At 46.3% G+C, this 24763-nt stretch overlaps 1 protein-coding gene, 1 long non-coding RNA gene and 1 other non-coding gene across 9 annotated transcripts; 2 read left to right on the top strand and 1 right to left on the bottom strand.

The window, feature by feature from the left end:
• Positions 1–613: 613 nt before the first annotated feature.
• Positions 614–5445, top strand: LOC118965227 (uncharacterized). 4 transcript variants are annotated; one of them, XR_016495390.1, is made up of 4 exons: positions 614–3386; positions 3421–3983; positions 4046–4244; positions 5364–5445. It is a non-coding gene; the product is annotated as an uncharacterized LOC118965227 (long non-coding RNA). The 4 variants fall into 4 exon arrangements; XR_016495397.1 differs by lacking the exon at positions 5364–5445 and adding an exon at positions 4344–4385 and having other exon boundaries at positions 4046–4173; XR_016495388.1 differs by having other exon boundaries at positions 3421–5242; positions 5373–5424.
• Positions 2393–24622, bottom strand: cep63 (centrosomal protein 63). 4 transcript variants are annotated; one of them, XM_036981863.2, is made up of 15 exons: positions 24455–24604; positions 22667–22753; positions 22352–22529; positions 20642–20737; positions 19994–20089; positions 18954–19076; positions 18502–18615; positions 18047–18226; positions 15761–16005; positions 14539–14641; positions 11587–11784; positions 9060–9146; positions 8713–8915; positions 8217–8589; positions 2393–7002 (listed from the first exon to the last, which is right to left on the bottom strand). In XM_036981863.2, the coding sequence occupies exons 2-15, from the start codon at positions 22732–22734 to the stop codon at positions 6829–6831; spliced, it is 2238 nt and encodes a 745-aa protein (XP_036837758.2). In that variant the 5' UTR covers positions 22735–22753; positions 24455–24604; the 3' UTR covers positions 2393–6828. The 4 variants fall into 4 exon arrangements, with proteins under 4 accessions (XP_036837758.2, XP_036837739.2, XP_090088831.1 ...); XM_036981844.2 differs by lacking the exon at positions 24455–24604 and adding an exon at positions 23285–23431; XM_090232705.1 differs by lacking the exon at positions 20642–20737 and having other exon boundaries at positions 24455–24622.
• On the top strand, positions 24565–24636 carry trnap-cgg (transfer RNA proline (anticodon CGG)). Its single transcript has one exon. It is a non-coding gene; the product is annotated as a tRNA-Pro (tRNA).
• Positions 24637–24763: the final 127 nt, after the last annotated feature.

Here is a 24763-nt window from a genome sequence, read left to right on the forward strand (position 1 = left end):
CTATCATCCAGAAGGCGAGGTCAGTACAGGTGCATCAAAGCTGGGACCGAGAAGACTGAAAAACAGCTTATATCTCAAGGCCATCGAGACTGGTAAATAGTCATCACTAGCTGCCTTCCACCTGGTTACTCAACACTGCATCTTAGATGCTGCTGCCCTATATACATAGACATGGAATCACTGGTCACTTTAATAATGGAACACTGGTCACTCTATTAATGGAACACTGGTCCCTTTAATAATGGAACAATAGTCACTTTAATAATGGAACACTGGTCCCTTTAATAATGGAACACTGGTCACTTTAATAATGGAACACTGGTCCCTTTAATAATGGAACACTGGTCACTTTAATAATGGAACACTGGTCCCTTTAATAATGGAACACTGGTCCCTTTAATAATGGAACACTAGTCACTCTATTAATGGAACACTGGTCACTTTAATAATGGAACACTGGTCCCTTTAATAATGGAACACTGGTCCCTTTAATAATGTTTACATACTGATTTACTCATTTCATATGTATATACTGTATTCTATTCTACTGTATTTTAGTCAATGTCACTCCTGCATTGCTCAATCTAATATTTATATATTTCTTATATTTTATTTTACTTTTAGATTTGTGTATTGTTGTGAATTGTTAGATATTACTACACTGTTGGAGCTAGGAACACAAGCCTTTCGCTACTCTCGCAATAACATCTGATAAATATGCACACGTGACCAATAAAATTAGATTTTGATTTGATGAGTGGTTGGGTTATTTATAGCCCAAACAAAAGGAACATTTTCTTATCCAGTTGTCAGTAAACTCAACTGATCAACTGTGTCTGTAATCTGTGTCTGTAGTCTGTGTCTGTTCAGACCTCACGATGTTACAAACAGCTGTGAGAGGAGGAGAGTGTTTTACCGGACTCCATTCTCATCCTGACTGAGAGAAATGGACTCACTAGAACACAAATATGTTCCAGACTTCATTGACGTCAGGAATCTCAGCTATGCCCGAGGCAGCAGTCCAGAAACAGCTATGGTATGGTATGAGAAGCAAAGCCAGGTTGTGTGCAGTAACATTTACCAGGACTGTACTTTATGGGCCCGATTTAGACTTGTCATAAGTTGATTTGACATAGACTAAAGTAAAAAACTAAAACTTTTTTTTTAAAACTAAAACTTTTAAAAAACATTCTTTAAAATCAGTGTGGAGTCTACTTACTTCCAGTCAAAATCTGGCCTTAAAAGTCTAAGCAAATAAGCCATTTAAACATTTTTGAAATTTCAACCCACAAAAAAACAATGGAAGTCAATGAGGAAAAAAGGAATCTGTGATGCAACGACAGTCACTCAGTAATGCCGTTAGAAACTGGAAGCAGAGACCAATGACGGCAGAGACTTGAAAACGGCAGGAAAGCTGATGTTACCAGGGAAACCTGTAGCTTCAAGTGACCCCGTCGACATCATGTGTAGATACAGCAGGTTACTGTAGCAAACCATTTGTAGCCGTCTGTCATCATATGCAACGGCATTGCTCTTCCCTGGTAAATCCTGACCGGCATGAGTTCAATGTAACAGCGCCCTCTGCTGGTGGCTTTCAGAACAGCAGTTCAGTTCAGCTTCCTGCGGTCCAATGACTTGCTGCTTATTGTTGTACAGCAAGAACACTGTCCCAGTCCGTAGTACCCCAGCTGGCGCTAACACAACAAAACAGTTTGTTCATTCAAACTTTATGTACTATTTGCTCTATTGTAGCCTGAGAGCCTGTCTGTTTCTGTTCCCTTGCCAACTCCTTATGGACAGCTTGGCATGGCAATGAATGACTGTCTGTCTGTCTGTCAATGACAAGAGAACAGAAACATACCGGCATGCAGGCTCGTTCTATTGCATCTTTAGTCACGTTGAAGCTTTATCATATTCTTCCTTAGGTAGCTAGGTCATGGAACTACTGTGATCTGCGTCTTTATCTGTTGTGTATCTTAACCAGAAATCCGTAGGCAGGTGGTAAAATTAGGCTTAGCTAATTCTTCCCTTACTCCAGGCCCCTTGAAAGAATCCTCATCCGTTAAAACCCCTGTGTTCGTCCAACATGGAACCCTATTCCCTATATAGGGCACTACTTTTGACCCTACGACACTAAAATAGTGAATAGGGTGCAATTTGGGACGTAAGCCCTCGCTCTCCTCTGCTTCAGCATAGAGAGTAGCTAGCAAGAGGTTTGCTCTGCCAAGTTCCACTCTCCAGTTTGTTGGGCCTGACGACAGCCCCAGTAACCACGGTTACTAAATACCAATATGAAAAACTTCTAGAATGAAGACTGAAGCGATACATATTTCCTTAACACACACGTCCCTAATCCACAAAAAGGATGGAACAGAAAACACATAACAATACATTCCTCAAAACATTTTACATTTATTTGGTATATTAATATTTTGTCTTTATTTCATTCCCACAAACACCTGGGTACATCCTAAATTGCACCCTATTTCCCCATATAGTGCACTACTTTTAACCAGAGTGCTATGGGCCTTTTTTTGTGTGTGTTGTGGGAAAGGGTCGAGAGCCAAGGACACCCCTCCCTCCCTCCCTCCGTTCGTTCTACCATGTTATCCCTCTACTGAGAGATGTCGCTGGGACCTTGCGGAACCGTCACAGAATCACAGAGAGGATGACAGATTTTCTGGCACTAACAGATTATTTTTTATTCGCTCTCTCTCAGGGAGGGATGCAGTCACACCTTAACCCTGAGGAGAGAGACCCCGCCCACACACTGCTGACAGAGAGAGAAGATGTACCATGTTCTCGTCAACAAATGAGGACAGCATCTGAGCCATTGAAGAATGAGGTTTTGAATATTTAAAAAAAAAATATATATTTCTATGTTTACAAACATAGTTACATTCCATCTTGGGTTTATATGGATGATATCACAGGAGGCAAACAATGACTGCTACAGCACCGCCAAAAACACATTCCACATCCAGAAAAACAGGTACAAAAGGAAGGAGATTGTCAAGGACGAATCTAAGCACCACTACCTCGGCTTAGCAATACAATACGTTTCTAAAGTGCTTTACAGAGGCGCTAACTCACACGACGACACTGTAGATTTGAGTCAGTGGGTTCAGAGACACACCTAAACTACCCTGGACTAAATCACACACGTGAACTCTCCAACAAACTGTCACCGGTCACATTTACAGTGAATCTTTCCAAAAGGTCCGTCTGTAGAGACACACAAAGCCAGAGAACTGCCTCACTAATACTCCTAGAACTAGAGAAACCTGGTGGTCGGTCGGTCAGTACGGTCGGTCAGTGGCACATATCTGGTGACGACTCCAGAGGTGAGCTGTCTGTCTGGTCAGCTATTTTCAGTTAAGGTTACAGTTAGGAGGTGTCTGGATGGTCAGGAGGGTTAAGGTCAGGAGGAGTCTGGATGGACAGGAGGGTTAGGAGGTGTCTGGATGGTCAGGAGGGTTAAGGTCAGGAGGAGTCTGGATGAACAGGAGTGTTAGGAGGTGTCTGGATGGTCAGGAAGGTTAGGAGGGTTAAGGTCAGGAGGAGTCTGGATGGTCAGGAGGGTTAGGAGGTGTCTGGATGGTCAGGAGGGTTAGGAGGTGTCTGGTTGGTCATGAGGGTTAAGGTTAGGAGGAGTCTGGATGGTCAGGATGGTTAGGAGGTGTCTGGATGGTCAGGAGGGTTAAGGTTAGGAGGTGTCTGGATGGTCAGGAGGGTTAGGAGGAGTCTGGATGGTCAGGAGGGTTAGGAGGTGTCTGGTTGGTCATGAGGGTTAAGGTTAGGAGGAGTCTGGATGGTCAGGATGGTTAGGAGGTGTCTGGATGGTCAGGAGGGTTAAGGTCAGGAGGAGTCTGGATGGTCAGGAGGGTTAGGAGGTGTCTGGATGGTCAGGAAGGTTAGGAGGTGTCTGGTTGGTCATGAGGGTTAAGGTTAGGAGGAGTCTGGATGGTCAGGATGGTTAGGAGGTGTCTGGATGGTCAGGAGGGTTAAGGTTAGGTGGTGTCTGGTTGGTCAGGAGGGTTAGGAGGAGTCTGGATGGTCAGGATGGTTAGGAGGTGTCTGGATGGTCAGGAGGGTTAGGAGGTGTCTGGATGGTCAGGAGGGTTAGGAGGTGTCTGGATGGTCAGGAGGGTTAGGAGGTGTCTGGATGGTCAGGTAGGTTAGGAGGAGTCTGGATGGTCAGGAGGGATAAGGTTAGGAGGTGTCTGGTTGGTCAGGAGGGTTAGGTTAGGAGGTGTCTGGTTGGTCAGGAGGGTTAGGAGGTGTCTGGATGGTCAGGAGGTGTCTGGATGGTCAGGAGGGTTAGGATGTGTCTGGTTGGTCAGGAGGGTTAAGGTTAGGAGGTGTCTGGATGGTCAGGAGGGTTAGGTTAGGAGGTGTCTGGTTGGTCAGGAGGGTTTAGGTTGGGAGGTGTCTGGATGGTCAGGGGGGTTAGGAGGTGTCTGGTTGGTCAGGAGGGTTAGGTTAGGAGGTGTCTGGTTGGTCAGGAGGGTTAAGGTTGGGAGGTGTATGGATGGTCAGGAGGGTTAGGAGGTGTCTGGTTGGTCAGGAGGGTTAAGGTTAATAGGTGTCTGGATGGTCAGGAGGGTTAAGGTTGGGAGGTGTCTGGATGGTCAGGAGGGTTAAGGTTGGGAGGTGTCTGGATGGTCAGGAGGGTTAAGGTTGGGAGGTGTCTGGATGGTCAGGAGGGTTAAGGTTGGGAGGTGTCTGGATGGTCAGGAGGGTTAAGGTTGGGAGGTGTCTGGATGGTCAGGAGGGTTAGGGTTGGGAGGTGTCTGGATGGTCAGGAGGGTTAAGGTTGGGAGGTGTCTGGATGGTCAGGAGGGTTAAGGTTGGGAGGTGTCTGGATGGTCAGGAGGGTTAAGGTTGGGAGGTGTCTGGATGGTCAGGAGGGTTAGGGTTGGGAGGTGTCTGGATGGTCAGGAGGGTTAGGAGGTGTCTGGTTGGTCAGGAGGGTTAAGGTTAGGAGGTGTCTGGATGGTCATGAGGGTTGGGAGGTGTCTGGGTGGTCAGGAGGGTTAGGAGGTGTCAGGAGGGTTAAGGTTGGGAGGTGTCTGGATGGTCAGGAGGGTTAGGAGGTGTCAGGAGGGTTAAAGTTGGGAGGTGTCTGGATGGTCAGGAGGCGTCTGGTTGGTCAGGAGGGTTAAGGTTAGGAGGTGTCTGGATGGTCAGGAGGGTTAAGGTTAGGAGGTGTCTGGTTGGTCAGGAGGGTTAAGGTTAGGAGGTGTCTGGATGGTCAGGAGGGTTAAGGTTGGGAGGTGTCTGGATGGTCAGGAGGGTTAAGGTTGGGAGGTGTCTGGATGGTGAGGAGGGTTAAGGTTGGGTGGTGTCTGGTTGGTCAGGAGGGTTAGGAGGAGTCTGGATGGTCAGGATGGTTAGGAGGTGTCTGGATGGTCAGGAGGGTTAGGAGGTGTCTGGATGGTCAGGAGGGTTAGGAGGTGTCTGGATGGTCAGGAGGGTTAGGAGGTGTCTGGATGGTCAGGTAGGTTAGGAGGAGTCTGGATGGTCAGGAGGGATAAGGTTAGGAGGTGTCTGGTTGGTCAGGAGGGTTAGGTTAGGAGGTGTCTGGTTGGTCAGGAGGGTTAGGAGGTGTCTGGATGGTCAGGAGGTGTCTGGATGGTCAGGAGGGTTAGGATGTGTCTGGTTGGTCAGGAGGGTTAAGGTTAGGAGGTGTCTGGATGGTCAGGAGGGTTAGGTTAGGAGGTGTCTGGTTGGTCAGGAGGGTTTAGGTTGGGAGGTGTCTGGATGGTCAGGGGGGTTAGGAGGTGTCTGGTTGGTCAGGAGGGTTAGGTTAGGAGGTGTCTGGTTGGTCAGGAGGGTTAAGGTTGGGAGGTGTATGGATGGTCAGGAGGGTTAGGAGGTGTCTGGTTGGTCAGGAGGGTTAAGGTTAATAGGTGTCTGGATGGTCAGGAGGGTTAAGGTTGGGAGGTGTCTGGATGGTCAGGAGGGTTAAGGTTGGGAGGTGTCTGGATGGTCAGGAGGGTTAAGGTTGGGAGGTGTCTGGATGGTCAGGAGGGTTAAGGTTGGGAGGTGTCTGGATGGTCAGGAGGGTTAAGGTTGGGAGGTGTCTGGATGGTCAGGAGGGTTAGGGTTGGGAGGTGTCTGGATGGTCAGGAGGGTTAAGGTTGGGAGGTGTCTGGATGGTCAGGAGGGTTAAGGTTGGGAGGTGTCTGGATGGTCAGGAGGGTTAAGGTTGGGAGGTGTCTGGATGGTCAGGAGGGTTAGGGTTGGGAGGTGTCTGGATGGTCAGGAGGGTTAGGAGGTGTCTGGTTGGTCAGGAGGGTTAAGGTTAGGAGGTGTCTGGATGGTCATGAGGGTTGGGAGGTGTCTGGGTGGTCAGGAGGGTTAGGAGGTGTAAGGAGGGTTAAGGTTGGGAGGTGTCTGGATGGTCAGGAGGGTTAGGAGGTGTCAGGAGGGTTAAAGTTGGGAGGTGTCTGGATGGTCAGGAGGCGTCTGGTTGGTCAGGAGGGTTAAGGTTAGGAGGTGTCTGGATGGTCAGGAGGGTTAAGGTTAGGAGGTGTCTGGTTGGTCAGGAGGGTTAAGGTTAGGAGGTGTCTGGATGGTCAGGAGGGTTAAGGTTGGGAGGTGTCTGGATGGTGAGGAGGGTTAAGGTTGGGAGGTGTCTGGATGGTGAGGAGGGTTAAGGTTGGGAGGTGTCTGGATGGTGAGGAGGGTTAAGGTTGGGAGGTGTCTGGATGGTGAGGAGGGTTAAGGTTGGGAGGTGTCTGGATGGTGAGGAGGGTTAAGGTTGGGAGGTGTCTGGATGGTCAGGAGGGTTAAGGTTGGGAGGTGTCTGAATGGTCAGGAAGGTTAAGGTTGGGAGGTGTCTGGATGGCCCAGGTATTTAGAAACAGTCCTGACATTGTCCTGTCTCATGCCCTGGATGTGAGCATCTAGTCTCTGGAGCAGCTCCTGGGAGCGCAGGTTCTCCTCCTCCAGGTACCGGGAAGCCACCGAGCCAGCAGGGGAAGCCACACAGCGCTCCTGGAGAACAGGAGGTATTAGACACTATAAGGTTGCGCAATTCCGCTAACTTTCCTCAAATTACCATTTAAAAAAATAATAATAATAATTTGAAATCACGGCTGGAAGATTCCAGGAATCTGGAGGGAATAAACAGGAAATCCTCCAACTGGGAATTCTGTGAATTTGGAGAAAGTTAGTGATTTGAAACCCTAGACACAGTATTATATTGCCGTACTAACTGAAGACTGAAAAGGAGACTGGTCCCCAGAAAGGCCTTATGCTGAAATAATTATAGTCGCCTAGTCGCTCAACGCTAGCCTCCTAGTCGCTCAACGCTAGCCTCCTAGTCGCTCAACGCTAGCCTCCTAGTCGCTCAACGCTAGCCTCCTAGTCGCTCAACGCTAGCCTCCTAGTCGCTCAACGCTAGCCTCCTAGTCGCTCAACGCTAGCCTCCTAGTCGCTCAACGTTAGTCTCCTAGTCGCTCAACGTTAGTCTCCTAGTCGCTCAAGGTTAGTCTCCTAGTCGCTTAACGCTAGTCTCCTAGTCGCTTAACGTTAGTCTCCTAGTCGCTTAACGTTAGTCTCCTAGTCGCTCAACGTTAGTCTCCTAGTCGCTCAACGTTAGTCTCCTAGTCGCTCAACGTTAGTCTCCTAGTCGCTCAACGCTAGTCTCCTAGTCGCTCAACGCTAGTCTCCTAGTCGCTCAACATTAGTCTCCTAGTCGCTCAACATTAGTCTCCTAGTCGCTTAACATTAGTCTCCTAGTCGCTTAACATTAGTCTCCTAGTCGCTTAACATTAGTCTTCTAGTCGCTTAACATTAGTCTCCTAGTCGCTTAACATTAGTCTCCTAGTCGCTTAACATTAGTCTCCTAGTCGCTTAACATTAGTCTCCTAGTCGCTTAACATTAGTCTCCTAGTCGCTTAACATTAGTCTCCTAGTCGCTTAACATTAGTCTCCTAGTCGCTTAACATTAGTCTCCTAGTCGCTTAACATTAGTCTCCTAGTCGCTTAACATTAGTCTCCTAGTCGCTTAACATTAGTCTCCTAGTCGCTTAACAACTGCACTTGTCTTTTCTTACAGCAGCTTCACCGAGGAAGTCTGTAAGTGTCTCTGGATAAGAGTGTCTGCTAAATGACTAACATGTTTTTTAACAGAGCAGCTGTATATAGTAACCACATGAGTCTGGCAGAGTGAGTGTATCTAAATCGTCACTGACATGTAGCCTCACCATGTTCAGTATGTCTTGACTGGCCTGCAGGTGTAGAGCCTCCTCTGAATTGGACAACTGGCCCTCAGCACCACCAGGTGCAGAGACAGGTAGAGGTGCAGGTCCATTAGGAACACAGACGAGGGTTGAGGCTGTCCCCCGGGCTAGTCTGCTTTCTCTACAGGACGAGGAGGAGGAGGAGGAAGAGGAGGCTGAGACGGGCCTGTGGTCCAGGGTCTGTACGTGGTGTCTGTGAGGGGAGGAGGAGGAGAGGGCCTCTAGCTGTTGGAGGAGACGCTGGATCTCCTCTTCGTAGTGCGAGGTGTTCTCCTGCATCCTGGCCTCCATGGCTAAGATCTCCTCTCTGTGTCTCTGTTGCAGTTCCTCTTCATTCCTACAGCAGGAACAACACCGAGGTTCACTAAACATTAGCGGAGAACACAAAGCATAATTCACCAGGCTTTGTGTGACCTGAGTGAGACTGCAGTGTGTGTGTTGTCTGTCTACTGTAGCCTACCCATCTTGTGTTTGTCGTGGACCGGCCCTGGACTGGTTGTGTAGCAGGGATCTGTCTAGCTTGTCCTGCCAGGTTTGTGTAGAGGCCTCCAGACGAGCTCTCACCTCCGCCAACTCCTGTCTCATCTGCCTGTTCTCCTGCTCCAAGCTACTCAGAGACGATACATAGCTCTCTCTCAGAGAGGCCAGGCAGGGGTCCCCTTTCTGTAGGGGGGGGGGAGTGAAGGAGAGAGATTGAAAAAGAGGGCAAGAAAGATGTTGAAAGATAATGAAAGATACATTAGGACTAAAGGGGACATGTACAGTAGATTTGGACAACATTCCAAAGAAGTATAAATCAGTCCAGACCATAGTTGACCTCGACTCCACTCTCTCCAGCAGATCATTCAGATGTTGGTTCTCAATCTTCAGAGTTTCCAGCTGCACCTGAGTCACCTGGATGGAATAGAGTAACAGAGCCACTGGTATAAGTAGGGCTTGGCGATATGGCCAAAATATCATATCACAGTATTATATTCTTCATATTTTGGATGGTATTTTATTTTTTATATTTTTTATTACTAACATTTCTAAGTATGATTTATGAGTAGTGTATTAGCTCAGGTTAGCAACACATATATTCGAAGTGATGTTCAAATGGGTCTTTCTCTATTCTGATTGGTTTATACTGTTCAATTCAACTGCAACCTCAAATTATTTTCCTGCATTTCCATCCATTTCCTGGCACTCGTTTGAAATCATTTTCACACTGCCACGTGCCTGCACGATACGGGCAAAGCTGTATTAGCTAGCTTTCTAACTCTAGTACATTTATTAGCTAGCTAGCCAGCTAACTTGAGATTAGCATTAGTGGCTAACATGATTTAGCTAACTCAATACATTCATTAGCTCACAGATTACTGCACCTGTACATAGCCCATCTATAATTTAGCCCAAACAACTACCTCTTCCCCTACTGTATTTATTTATTTAGCTCCTTTGCACCCCATTATTTCTATCTCAACTTTGCACATTCTTCCACTGCAAATCTACCATTCCAGTGTTTTACTTGCTATATTGTATTTACTTCGCCACCATGGCCTTTTTTTGCCTTTACCTCCCTTATCTCACCTCATTTGCTCACATTGTATAAACACTTATTTTTCTACTGTATTATTGACTGTATGTTTGTTGTACTCCATGTGTAACTCTGTGTTGTTGTTTGTGTCGAACTGGTTTGCTTTATCTTGGCCAGGTCGCAGTTGTAAATGAGAACTTGTTCTCAACTTGCCTACCTGGTTAAATAAAGTTGAAATAAATAAATAAATTAGCTAGCTAGCCAGCTAACTAGCGATTAGCATTAACGGCTAACACGATTTAGCTAAAACTTGCTAAGAAAAGACAAACTAGCTGTTTGCAGATGTAATAAAAGACAAACTAATATTATACAACGCCTGTGGATTGTTGCATGTGCTGCATTGATCATGCAGAATGACCGCAAGTAGTCTCTTGGTCGAGCAACAACAAATTAGTTCCATGAGTGACAGGCGAAGGAGCTGGTCTGTGTGGAAAGCGAAATGGAAAGAAAGAGAGATTTAAAAAAAGCTTTTGACTCAATTTGGCATGAGGGTCTGCTATACAAATTGATGGAAAGAGGTATTGGGGGGAAAACATATGACATTATAAAATCCACACAAACAACAAGTGAGCGGTTCAAATTGGCAACAAAAAAAACAAGTGGATTTCTATCCACAGGCACCTGTGGAAACGGCAAAAGCCTGGACACAAAAGCATTGGTCCATAGAACAAGAGACTACTATATACACTGAGCATACAGTACCAACCACTAGGAACACCTTCCCAATATTGAGTAGCTCATCTCTTGGCAGTAGTACTGTAGACTACTTTATCACTGACCTCAACCCAGAGTCTCTCAGAGCGTTCACAGTCAGCCCACTGACACCCCTATCAGATGACAGCAAAATCACAGTCTACTTGAACAGAGCAATGGGGCATCAAAGCCAAAGGAACTGAGTAACATTAAGAAATGCTATAGATGGAAGGAATGCAGTTTGGAAACCTACCAAAAAACAATTAGGCAACAACAAATTCAATCCCTTCTAGACAATTTCCTGGGTAAAACGTTCCACTGCAATAGTGAAGGTGTAAACTTGGCAGTAGAAAATCTAACAGTATATTTGACCTCTCAGCTTCCCTATCAAATCTAAAAATCTCAAATAGAAAACCGAAGAAAATTAACAACAATGACAAATGGTTTGATGAAGAATGCAAAAAATCTAAGAAATCCAACCAAAAACATAGAGACCCGGAAAACCTGAGTCTACGCCTTCACTATGGTGAATCACTAAAACAACACAGAAATACACTACGGGAAAAGAAGGAACAGCATGTCAGAAATCAGCTAAATGTAATTGAAGAATCCATAGACTCTAACCACTTCTGGGAAAATTGGAAACCGCTAAACAAACAACAACATGAAGAATTATCTATCCAAAATGGAGATGTATGGGTAAACCACTTCTGCATCTTTTTGGCTCTATAACAAAGAATAAAGAGCAAAAACATATACATGATCAAATACAAATCTTAGAATCCACTATTAAAGACTACCAGAACCCACTGGATTCTCCAATTACCTTGAACAGGACAAAATAAAAACCCTCCAACCCAAAAAGGCCTGTGGTGTTAATGGTATCCTTAATGAAATTATCAAATATACAGACAACAAATTCCAATTGGCTATACTAAAACTCTTTAACATCATCCTCAGCTCAGGCAGCTCCCCCTTGGTAGACCGTTTAAGAGGAGTGATATTATTTTTTGTAATTGTATACAATCTTTCCTTTAAGACTCCTTTCACCCTGGTGGACCTCACCTTGAGCTCAGCCGCCCGGCGCTCTGCCCTCTCCACCTCGCCACTTAGCTGGCGCTCCACGCTGGAGGCGGAGCCACTGAGGGTGGCGATGGTGATGTCACGCTGGTGCAGTTCATTGGTCATCTGGGACACCTCCTTCCTCATGCCCTCCACCTCCCAGCAGCGCGTCTGCTCCGCCCTCGCCAGCTCCTCACGCAGCTATAAGAGAACGGAATGTAAATAGGACTGTCCTGTCGTTATGTGCTCATTAAACATCCTGGTATTTCCCATCTATTGGCCAGCCACTGAAAACGACCGCCGCATGCTACAACTGGACGAATCGTGACTTAAGATAATGTTATTAAAAGCTTCGACAGAGGCTAAGTACAGGTAAATATGTTTTAATACTCCTGTCTGGACGGGCTTCAGCGCGGAACAGGGTTGAGTTTGTCTGGTGGACCTTCAGCACGGAACAGGGTTGAGTTTGTCTGGTCGGGCTTCAGCACGGAACAGGGTTGAGTTTGTCTGGTCGGGCTTCAGCACAGAACAGGGTTGAGTTTGTCTGGTCGGGCTTCAGCACAGAACAGGGTTGAGTTTGTCTGGTCGGGCTTCAGCACAGAACAGGGTTGAGTTTGTCTGGTCGGGCTTCAGCACGGAACAGGGTTGAGTTTGTCTGGTCGGGCTTCAGCACAGAACAGAGTTGAGTTTGTCTGGTCGGGCTTCAGCACGGAACAGGGTTGAGTTTGTCTTGTCGGGCTTCAGCACGGAACAGGGTTGAGTTTGTCTGGACGGGCTTCAGCACGGAACAGGGTTGAGTTTGTCTGGTCGGGCTTCAGCACAGAACAGGGTTGAGTTTGTCTGGACGGGCTTCAGCACGGAACAGGGTTGAGTTTGTCCGGTGGAGCTTCAGCACGGAGCAGGGTTGAGTTTGTCTGGTCGGGCTTCAGCACGGAACAGGGTTGAGTTTGTCTGGACGGGCTTCAGCACGGAACAGGGTTGAGTTTGTCCGGTGGAGCTTCAGCACGGAACAATGGAATGCTCTTGTAGTGTGCGATGTACAACGACAAGTGTTGAGAACAGCTATCAGCCATTGCGATGATGACGTTGTATCACGACTCCCAGAAGGTGTAGACTCTGGAGCAGGAGCCAGGACTACTACTGGTATGCGTTTGTACTCGTCTTTAAAAACCAAAGAGTCAAATCGTCACAACTCTGAAGTTCACAAGCAATGTTACTCAATTCAAAAATGTATTGGGACTAGATATTTACACTCCGTATGGCAAAGAGTGAATGTCTGACTGAAAACATTTATGAGGCTGCTTTTTATCACAGCTCGTTGTAGCTACGTTAACAATGTAATCACATCATTGTTTTAGAGAGACAGCGTGGTGGCATGGAGAATGCTCCCGACCAAAGTGAAGAATCTTGTAGTGTGTGAGGGTTAGGAGGTGTCTGGTTGGTCAGGAGGGTTAGGAGGTGTCTGGTTGGTCAGGAGGGTTAGGAGGTGTCTGGATGGTCAGGAGGGTTAGGAGGTGTCTGGTTGGTCAGGAGGGTTAGGAGGTGTCTGGATGGTTAGGAGGGTTAGAAGGTGTCTGGATGGTCAGGAGGGTTAGGAGGTGTCTGGATGGTTAGGAGGTGTCTGGATGGTCAGGAGGGTTAGGAGGTGTCTGGATGGTTAGGAGGTGTCTGGATGGTCAGGAGGGTTAGGAGGAGTCTGGTTGGTCAGGAGGGTTAGGAGGTGTCTGGATGGTCAGGAGGTGTCTGGATGGTCAGGAGGGTTAAGGTTAACATGGAGAATCCTCCCGACCAAAGTGAAGAATCTTGTAGTGTGTGAGGGTTAGGAGGTGTCTGGTTGGTTAGGAGGTGTCTGGATGGTCAGGAGGGTTAAGGTTAACATGGAGAATCCTCCCGACCAAAGTGAAGAATCTTGTAGTGTGTGACCCTCAGTCTCTGCTACATCATGCAGTATACGCACCACTACGTTGGCAAGACAAACAAACTACAGGAAAGTTTCATGTGAGAGGCTCAGCGATGTTAGTATTTTGAAAGTCATGTAGTGTACGCATTATCTGTTTCACCTCAGTTACAGAGCGACTCCTCTGACCCCACTGTGGGACCCTGGTCCATGCCACTTACTGTGGGACCCTGGTCACTGCCACTTACTGTGGGACCCTGGTCACTGCCACTTACTGTGGGACCCTGGTCCATGCCACTTACTGTGGGACCCTGGTCCATGCCACTTACTGTGGGACCCTGGTCACTGCCACTTACTGTGGGACCCTGGTCACTGCCACTTACTGTGGGACCCTGGTCCATGCCACTTACTGTGGGACCCTGGTCCATGCCACTTACTGTGGGACCCTGGTCACTGCCACTTACTGTGGGACCCTGGTCCATGCCACTTACTGTGGGACCCTGGTCCATGCCACTTACTGTGGGACCCTGGTCCATGCCACTTACTGTGGGACCCTGGTCACTGCCACTTACTGTGGGACCCTGGTCACTGCCACTTACTGTGGGACCCTGGTCACTGCCACTTACTGTGGGACCCTGGTCACTGCCACTTACTGTGGGACCCTGGTCACTGCCACTTACTGTGGGACCCTGGTCACTGCCACTAACTGTGGGACCCTGGTCACTGCCACTTACTGTGGGACCCTGGTCACTGCCACTTACTGTGGGACCCTGGTCACTGCCACTTACTGTGGGACCCTGGTCACTGCCACTTACTGTGGGACCCTGGTCCATGCCACTTACTGTGGGACCCTGGTCACTGCCACTTACTGTGGGACCCTGGTCACTGCCACTTACTGTGGGACCCTGGTCACTGCCACTTACTGTGGGACCCTGGTCACTGCCACTTACTGTGGGACCCTGGTCACTGCCACTTACTGTGGGACCCTGGTCACTGCCACTTACTGTGGGACCCTGGTCACTGCCACTTACTGTGGGACCCTGGTCACTGCCACTTACCCGTTTCACCTCAGTCACAGAGCGACTCCTCTCTTCCTTGATATGCTTTAGCTCCGTTTCTCTCGTGACCAACTCTCCTCTCTGTCTGCTCATAGTCTCCAGTCTGAGGAGAGAAGACAGGTTTCACTATGGGCACATAGGTTTTTGTTGTTGTTGTAAAAACATCAAATTGTGATGCATATAAACTGATACCGGGCTGCAGTATGACGACAAAGCAGATTTTGTTCCTTCATCAACCAAACTGTGACACAGATGGATGCAGATTGACTACACGATAAAACAGAGGACCCACAATTCAACAACGCTTAGTTGAAATATTCTTTCACAATTCGTTATGTAAACTTTTCAACCTTAACACAATTAATTCAACACAACTGTAAAATGAAAGACAACATCTCGTTGTTGTTGTTAAATGAACTCAATTCACATGTGATGCTCCTAGACTTTATTCAGACAATTTAAACATGAAGTGGGAGACAGTGTGACATGGCACAGTCAATCAGTCAGCCAATCAGACAGTCAGACAGTCAGTCAGCCAATCAGACAGTCAGCCAATCAGACAGTCAGCCAACCAGTCAGTCAGCCAGTCAGCCAATCAGACAGTCAGCCAATCAGACAGTCAGTCAGTCAACAATTTAGTCATACAGTTAACCAGACAACCAGTCAGACAGTCAACCAACAAGCCAGTCAGTCAACCAACCAGTCAATCAGTCAGCCAGTCAGCCAATCAGACAGTCAGCCAACCAGTCAGCCAATCAGACAGTCAGCCAACCAGTCAATCAGTCAGCCAGTCAGACAGTCAGCCAATCAGACAGTCAGCCAATCAGACAGTCAGCCAATCAGTCAATCAGTCAGCCAATCAGACAGTCAGCCAATCAGACAGTCAGTCAACCAGTCAGCCAATCAGACAGTCAGCCAATCAGACAGTCAGCCAACCAGTCAGACAGTCAGCCAATCAGACAGTCAGCCAATCAGACAGTCAGTCAGTCGGTCAGTCAGTCAGCCAGTCAACAATTTAGTCATACAGTTAACCAGACAACCAGTCAGACAGTCAACCAACAAGCCAGTCAGTCAACCAACCAGTCAGACAGTCAACCAACCAGCCAGCCAGTCAACCAACCAGCCAGTCAACCAACCAGCCAGTCAGTCAACCAACCAGTCAGTCAGTCAACCAACCAGTCAGTCATTTAGTCACAGTCAACCAGTCAGTCAGTCAGATCACCTGTCTCTGAGTCTGGCCAGTTCAGTCTTCAGGTGGACCTCACAGGCCTGGGCAGAGTGTAGCTTGGTGGTAGTCTTCTCTAGGTCCTGTCTGAGGAGCTGTAGTCCTGAGCCACCTCTCCCCTGGGCTCCTAGACACTCCTCTAGAGACTGGATGACTTCTTCTTTAGCCTGCAGGGCCCTGGTCAGCTTGGACAGGTCATTACAGAACTGTTGCTTCTGCCCCTCCTTCTCCTCTGTCAGCACCTGCAGGGGGGAGCAGAGTGAACCCACCGTCTATGAATCAGTCTACAACAACAAACCCACCGACTATGAATCAGTCTACAACAACAAAACCCACTGTCTATAAGTCAGTCTATGAATCAGTCTACAACAACCCCACTGTCTATGAATCAGTCTATATCACCAAACCCACAGTCTATGCCAGTCTATAACACCAAACCCACTGTCTATAAGTCAGTCTATGAACCAGTCTACAACAACAAAACCCACAGTCTATGAATCAGTCTACAACACCAAACCCACTGTCTATAAGCCAGTCTATGAACCAGTCTACAACACCAAAACCCACAGTCTATGAATCAGTCTATAACAACAAAACCCACGGTCTATAAGCCAGTCTATGAACAGGTCTATGAATCAGTCTATAAGCCAGTCTATAAGCCAGTCTACAACACCAAACCCACAGTCTATAAGCCAGTCTATAAGCAGGTTTATGAATCAGTCTATAAGCCAGTCGATGAACCAGTCTATAACCCCGAACCCACTGTATATAAGCCAGTCTATGAACCAGTCTACAACACCAAACCCACTGTCTATAAGCCAGTCTATGAATCAGTCTACAACACCAAACCCACAGTCTATAAGCCAGTCGATGAACCAGTCTACAACACCAAACCCACAGTCTATAAGCTAGTCTATGAACCAGTCTACAACACCAAACCTACAGTCTATGTACCAGTCTATGAACCAGTCTATAACACCAAACCCACAGTCTATAAGCCAGTCTATAAGCAGGTCTATGAACCAGTCTACAACACCAAACCTACAGTCTATAAGCCAGTCTATAAGCAGGTCTATGAACCAGTCTACAACACCAAACCCACTGTCTATAAGCCAGTCTATGAACCGGTCTACAACACCAAACCAACAGTCTATAAGCCAGTCTATAAGCAGGTCTATTAATCAGTCTATACGCCAGTCTATGAACCAGTTTACAACACCAAACATACAGTCAATAAGCCAGTCTACAACACCAAACCTACAGTCTATAAGCCAGTCTATAAGCAGGTCTATGAATCAGTCTATACGCCAGTCTATGAACCAGTCTACAACACCAAACCTACAGTCTATAAGCCAGTCTATAAGCCAGTCTATAAGCAGGTCTATGAATCAGTCTATACGCCAGTCTATGAACCAGTCTACAACACTAAACCCATAGTCTATAAGCCAGTCTATGAACCAGTCTACAACACCAAACCCACTGTCTATTTGCCAGTCTATTAACCAGTCTACAACACTAAACCCACAGTCTATAAGCCAGTCTATGAACCAGTCTACAACACCAAACCCACTGTCTATAAGTCAGTCTATGAACCAGTCTACAACACCAAACCCACAGTCTATAAGCCAGTCTATAAGCCAGTCTATAAGCCAGTCTATGAATCAGTCTATAAGCCAGTCTATAAGCAGGTTTATGAATCAGTCTATAAGCCAGTCTATAAGCCAGTCTATGAATCAGTCTATAAGCCAGTCTATAAGCAGGTTTCTGAATCAGTCTATAAGCCAGTCTATAAGCAGGTCTATGAACCAGTCTATAAGGCAGTCTATAAGCCAGTCTATAAGCCAGTCTATAAGCCAGTCTATGAATCAGTCTATAAGCCAGTCTATAAGCAGGTCTATGAACCAGTCTATAAGGCAGTCTATAAGCAGGTCTATGAATCAGTCTATAAGCAGGTCTATGAATCAGTCTATAAGGCAGTCTATAAGCAGGTCTATGAACCAGTCTATAAGCAGGTCTATGAACCAGTCTATAAGTTATGGTCTAATACCATGTTATTTTTCATTCACACCAATCTGCAGCATCTTTGGTTTACAACAACAGTGCATTTCACACCACTGCCTCACCTCGTCGTCTGTTCCTGACTGTAACATCAACTGTGTTACAACATCAATCACAGAGACCTGCACCTGGCTGGCACTGACTGTCTATTTCAAGAAAACGGTCCGTCTCAGGTCTGCCAACAGGCGCCGGGTTCCCCCTCCCTCCCTCCCTCCAGTCTCCTACATGCTGTCCCCTCCTGGGCTCTCCCCTCAGCTGCTCCTGGAGGTGTCTGAGTCGTTCCAGCTCCAGTTCCTGGGAGTGCAGTGTATCCTGGGCCCTCTCCAACTGACCCCTCAGCCTCTGCAGATCTGCCTGCCCGGCACGCCCTCCTCCTGGGTCCTGTAGCCACGCTGCACCCTGGGACTGGAGGAGGAGGTACAGCAGATAGCTCATTTCAGGATATTTTGAAAGTGGGGGGTAATTTTCCTATAAAGTCTTAAGGCTCCTAAATTCTAATGTCAACAGTAGTCTTCAGTGTTCAAATATGCAGAATAAAAGTAAATCTCTCGATGAGACAGGTGATGATAGAAGATTAGAGGGGAATCAGCTTCAAGGTCACGACCCTGTAAATTGTGATGTAAAACTATCTGTACAACACAACATATAGTAAATCGTAAAGTCCCTGGTTGCTAAGTTACCTTCATATTAGTGAACTGCTCTGCCAGACCCTTCCTCTGGGTCTCCAAGGACGACACCTGCTTCTGGTACTGCATCCTCTGGTTCTCCCACTCCGCTGACCTCTGACGGAACTCCTGATGAACACAACACGGAGGTCAGGGGTCAATAACAACACAGAGGTCAGGGATGAACACAACACAGAGGTCAGGGATGAACACAACACAGAGGTCAGGGATGAACACAACACAGAGGTCAGGGATGAACACACAGCTAGGGAACAGCAATATGCACCTCAAAGTAGCGCTGATCTAGGATCAGGTCCTTCTTGTCCAATATAATGTTATTCATTAGGATCTTTGAAAAGGTCAAACTGATGATCACTCCTTCTCTGACAAAATGTCTACATACTGTACATGTCCAGGAGCACCGAGAACACTGGTCCATAGCTTCTGAGAAAAGAACCAGGCCGTACCTCTATCTTTCCATTGAGGCGGGTCACCTCTGTCCGGTCCTCCTCTCGGCTCTTGGCTCCTTCACGAGACTCCTTCAGCTGTTTACTCTGAAGCTTCTGGTAGCTGTGCTTTAGCTTAGACAACTGGAGGGAGGGAGGGAGAGAGAGAGGAGACATGGGAATGGTGTGGCTTGATTCATGCAGCTCTCTGTACACATTGGACTAGACTGGGTTTCACCCCTACTATGTAAGCACCTTGAGCATACGGAAAATGGCTATTATTGGTTCTCTAATCTAGAGTAAAGACAGATGGACAGACAGACAGACAGACAGACGGACAGACATGTCTACCTATCTGTCAGTCTGTCTGTCCGTCTGTCTGTCTACCTATCTGTCAGTCTACGGACAGACAGACAGACAGACAGACTGACGGACAGACTGACAGATAGGTAGACAGACAGACAGACAGACAGACAAACAGACAGACTGACGGACAGACTGACAGATAGGTAGACGGACAGACAGACGGACATACTGACAAATAGGTAGACAGACGGACAGACAGACAGATAGGTTGACAGACTGACGGACAGACAGATAGGTTGACAGACTGACGGACAGACAGACAGACTGACGGACAGACTGACGGACAGACTGACAGACTGACGGACAGACTGACAGATAGGTTGACAGACTGACGGACAGGTAGACAGACGGACAGACAGACAGACAGACAGACAGACTGACGGACAGACTGACGGACAGACTGACGGACAGACTGACAGATAGGTTGACAGACTGACGGATAGGTAGACAGACGGACAGACAGATAGGTAGACAGACTGACGGACAGACCGACAGATAGGTAGACAGACTGACGGACAGACTGACAGACAGACTGACAGATGGGTAGACAGACTGACAGACAGACCGACAGATAGGTAGACAGACGGACAGACAGATAGGTAGACAGACTAACGGACAGACCGACAGATAGGTAGACAGACTAACGGACAGACCGCCACCGTCTTTGCGTTGCACTAAAGCGCTCACTAACGTACCTCATCTTTGACACGCTGCAGTTGTTCCTCATATTTAACGACCAGCTCTTGCTTCCCTGTCTGGACCTCATTTAGCTGCTTGCGGAGCAACCCAACCTGTGGGAAGATAAACAGGCTCGTGTTCAAGAGAACCTGGTAGGCAGGCTGCATTCACAGCTACAAAACACACTTTAGGAACAAACACTGTCGTGCAGCAATGCATGTTAAATTAAAACAAACTTGTAGTAGTAGTCACAGAATTGTTCCAATGTTGTGTCTTGCTGTATCGCGCCCATCTCTAGTGTAAGTTTCTCACCGACAACATGACAGCCGTCGCAGTTCATTCCATTAGGGTGTTTCTTCTGGGAGATTAGCATTCAAGCTCAGTTTTAGGCCCCACACCTTAAGTTGACGGAGACTGACGGAAAGCTGAACGCTCACGTTTACATGCAGCAGAAAAGCTTGCCTCACACATAAGGCTGCAAAAATCTAACTTTCCTCGAATTTGCAGGTTTTCCAGAAATCCTGGTTGAAGGATTCCAATGTATTTTATTGTTTTGCTTATTCCAATAATCTTCTAAACAGGATTTCTAGAAAACTGGAGAATTTGGGGAAAGTTAAGAGGAGATTTGCAATTCTACTTCCACATAGCCACTCAGTCTAGTTCACCTGCATCAGCTCTTTCTCCACTACCACTTTCAACAACCGACAGCCAGTGTTCTGCAGGTCTAACAGTGAAACTATAGCCACTGTCACTTTGTACATCTTCCACAGGGTATAAAAGGCAAGGAGTGAGACATCAGGAGTTAAAACAGAGATTATATATACTGCCTTCAGAAAGTATTCACACCCCTTGACTTTTTCCCACATTTTGTTGTGTTACAGCCTGAATTTAAAATAGATTAAATTAAGATGTTGTAACTGATCTACACACAATACCCAATAATGTCAAAGTGGAATTATGTTTATATTTTTTTATTTTTTTTAACAAAAGAATAGTTTAAATGTCTTGAGTCAATAAGTTATTTGTGTTTGAAATTCACTGCTGGACTTAGGGACCTTACAGATAATTGTATGAGTGGGGTACAGAGATGAGGGACCTTACAGATAAATGTATGTGTGGGATACAGAGATGAGGGACCTTACAGATAAATGTATGTGTGGGGTACAGAGATGAGGGACCTTACAGATAATTGTATGTGTGGGGTACAGAGATGAGGGACCTTACAGATAAATGTATGTGTGGGGTACAGAGATGAGGGACCTTACAGATAATTGTATGTGTGGGGTACAGAGATGAGGGACCTTACAGATAATTGTATGAGTGGGGTACAGAGATGAGGGACCTTACAGATAAATGTATGTGTGGGGTACAGAGATGAGGGACCTTACAGATAATTGTATGAGTGGGGTACAGAGATGAGGGACCTTACAGATAAATGTATGTGTGGGGTACAGAGATGAGGGACCTTACAGATAATTGTATGTGTGGGGTACAGAGATGAGGGACCTTACAGATAATTATATGTGTGGGGTACAGAGATGAGGGACCTTACAGATAATTGTATGAGTGGGGTACAGAGATGAGGGACCTTACAGATAATTATATGTGTGGGGTACAGAGATGAGGGACCTTACAGATAATTATATGTGTGGGGTACAGAGATGAGGGACCTTACAGATAATTATATGTGTAGGGTACAGAGATGAGGGACCTTACAGATAATTATATGTGTGGGGTGAGATACCCAATGGGTTGGGCAATAGTTTTCTTGTCAATCCGCTTGAAAAAAAGGTATACTTAAAACTGGAAATGAACCAATCCTCCATCGTTAACAAAATGGAAAGGTCACATGCTTTATTATCTTACAATTGAAAAGTGTGTGGGGCAATGGAGAGAAACAAAATGGTGCAGTTTGAGACCATGTGGCGGAGAGTGATGCAGGCGCTGGAGATGGGGGTGTGAGCAGGGGGAGTCTGGGGATGGGGGTGTGAGCAGGGGGAGTCTGGGGATGGGGGTGTGAGCAGGGGGAGTCTGGGAATGGGGGTGTGAGCAGGGGGAGTCTGGGGATGGGGGTGTGAGCAGGGGGAGTCTGGGGATGGGGGTGTGAGCAGGGGGAGTCTGGGGATGGGGGTGTGAGCAGGGGGAGTCTGGGGATGGGGGTGTGAGCAGGGGGAGTCTGAGGATGGGGGTGTGAGCAGGGGGAGTCTGGAGATGGGGGTGTGAGCAGGGGGAGTCTGGGGATGGGTGATGCTCGTTGTCTGCCTTTGCATAATGTTTGTATGTGTTTTGTATTGTTTGAAAATAAATACAAATCTTACAATAACAACAATAATAACAACAATAACAACAACAATAATATCTATGCACAACCGTACCTCTGAGTTCCTTTGGTCTATGAGGTTTCTGGCTGAGAGGAGCTCCTCTTCTCCGTTGTGCAGACGCAGCTCCATGGCATGGATCTCTGCCTCCCACTCCGTCCTCTTATGGTTCACCATGATGTCTATTTGTCTCATCAGCTCCTGCAGCTCGGGCTCACAGGACGTCAGGACAGAGCTGGGAAGGGCGGAGCAGGACAACATTTATTTTCTGAAACGCTTGAGGTCTTAAAAAAAACAACAACAACATAGATATCTTCCAATGCATTGTTACTCCTATTAGAACTAAAGGTAGCTGCTCGTATCTGGTCTCACCTCACGTCATGGTCTTGCAGAGATCCCAAAAAGGCATCCATCTCTAGTAATTGGCTTCTAACCGGCATCCACTTAGCTACATGGTCCCTGTAAATAAAACAATGAATGTATGACTCGTGATTAGGACTGGGAAGCTACTTTGAAATTCACTTACATGAGCGACAGTTAGATAGCTATCAGTTAGCAGTCCATCATCAGTACTGTCTGCAGAGTGTTTTGATCATGCAGACCACTACGCCAGCTTATCAACAAACTTGTTAGCCAACCAGATTGTATCTAAATGTATTGACTGTCAGCTAGCTAGCTTGCCAGACAATGCAGTTTTTTGTTTGTTTGTTGTTTGTACTAGTTAACGTTAGCTAACTAAAGTAAGTCAAGGACAGTATAACATTACATTCGCTTGTTAGCCACTAAACGAGCTAGCAACTTGGTTAGCTAGCTTGACTGTTGACGACAAAAAAAACTAGAGACACCTAATAACTAGCTATGAATTTATTAACGTTGTATCCGTAGTCATAACATTCATGTCAATATAGGATATTAGATTAATTTGCTGTAACTTACACCTGTGAAACCAGGAGATAATCGATTATTATAGTAATATATGATGATACTCACAAGAATAGCAAGGCCTGGTAACGTCAGATAGCAGCTAGTTGCTACTAGTGAGCTCTGGATAACAACTGTTGTGTTTACAGTGCGTTCCCCCCCGCAGGGCATTCTGGGATATAACAACTGTTGTGTTTACAGTCCGTTCCCCCCCCCGCAGGGCATTCTGGGATAGAGTTAGCTAGATAGTTAGCTAGATACAGTAGCTAGATGCAAAAGCTTGATAGTTAGCTAGATACAGTAGCTAGATAGTTAGCTAGATAGATAGCTAGATACAGTAGCTAGATACAGTAGATAGATAGCTAGATACAGTAGCTAGATAGTTAGCTAGATACAGTAGCTAGATAGATAGATACAGTAGCTGGATAGATAGATAGTTAGCTAGATACAGTAGTTAGATAGTTAGCTAGATTGTTAGCTAGCTACAATAGCTAGATAGATAGCTAGATACAGTAGCTAGATAGATAGCTAGATACAGTAGCTAGATAGTTAGCTACATAGATAGCTAGATACAGTAGCTAGATACAGTAGCTAGATAGTTAGATAGATACAGTAGCTAGATATATAGCTAGATACAGTAGCTAGATAGTTAGCTACATAGATAGCTAGATACAGTAGCTAGATAGTTAGATAGATACAGTAGCTAGATAGATAGCTAGATAGTTAGCTAGCTACAGTAGCTATATAGTTAGCTAGATACAGTAGCTAGATAGTTAGATACAGTAGCTAGATAGATAGATAGCTAGATCCAGTAGCTATATACAGTAGCTAGATAGATAGCTAGATACAGTAGCTATATAGATAGCTAGATACAGTAGCTAGATAGTTAGATAGATACAGTAGCTAGATAGTTAGCTAGCTACAGTTGCTATATAGTTAGCTAGATACAGTAGCTAGTTGGCTAGATAGGGAGCTAGCTACAGTAGCTAGATAGATAGATACAGTAGCTAGATTGTTAGTTAGCTAGCTAGTTAACTAGATAGCTATATAGTTAGCTAGCTACAGTAGCTAGATGGATAGCTAGCCAAGTTGTGAGTTGAAGCTATGCTGGCATGTAAAGCTAACGGTAACGTATGTGATAACGTTAGCTAAGCTAGTTAGTTAGCCAGCAAACGTTTCGGTAACACATTAGTCCCATCCTGAAACAAGCAATGCAACATGTAAAATTTGGCTAATTACCTGGCGCATTTAGAAATGCTTTATATACTCGGAATTGCAGGTTTAAACTAATGGTTTGCTGTTGTATTGTAGTCACTTATAACGTCAAAATGTCACCACCCAGTGCACGCGGCTCGTTGGTCTAGGGGTATGATTCTCGCTTCGGGTGCGAGAGGTCCCGGGTTCAAATCCCGGACGAGCCCTGTTTTTTTTTTTTGTTACTTTGACGTTTGCTACATCCAAATGACGTTAACTAATGCGTTCCCCGTGATATCTGCGGATGTTATTTAAATAGTGCCATTTGTGGTATCCAATCCGTGCCATATGTGG

This window comes from Oncorhynchus mykiss, chromosome 1, assembly GCF_057628025.1.
Source record: "Oncorhynchus mykiss isolate SJ-2025 chromosome 1, ASM5762802v1, whole genome shotgun sequence".
NCBI classification, from domain to species: Eukaryota; Metazoa; Chordata; class Actinopteri; order Salmoniformes; family Salmonidae; genus Oncorhynchus; species Oncorhynchus mykiss.

What these genes read in the sequence shown, in the direction of transcription:
- cep63 (XM_036981863.2), bottom strand. Translation starts at nt 22,734, where the DNA reads ATGCCGGTTAGAAGCCAATTACTAGAGATGGATGCCTTTTTGGGATCT. An exon ending in TGGAGAAAGAGCTGATGCAG is followed by an intron (nt 20,090 to 20,641) that starts GTGAACTAGACT and finishes ATCTTCCCACAG; the next exon opens with GTTGGGTTGCTCCGCAAGCA. An exon ending in AGCCCAGGAGGGGACAGCAT is followed by an intron (nt 16,006 to 18,046) that starts GTAGGAGACTGG and finishes TCCCCCCTGCAG; the next exon opens with GTGCTGACAGAGGAGAAGGA.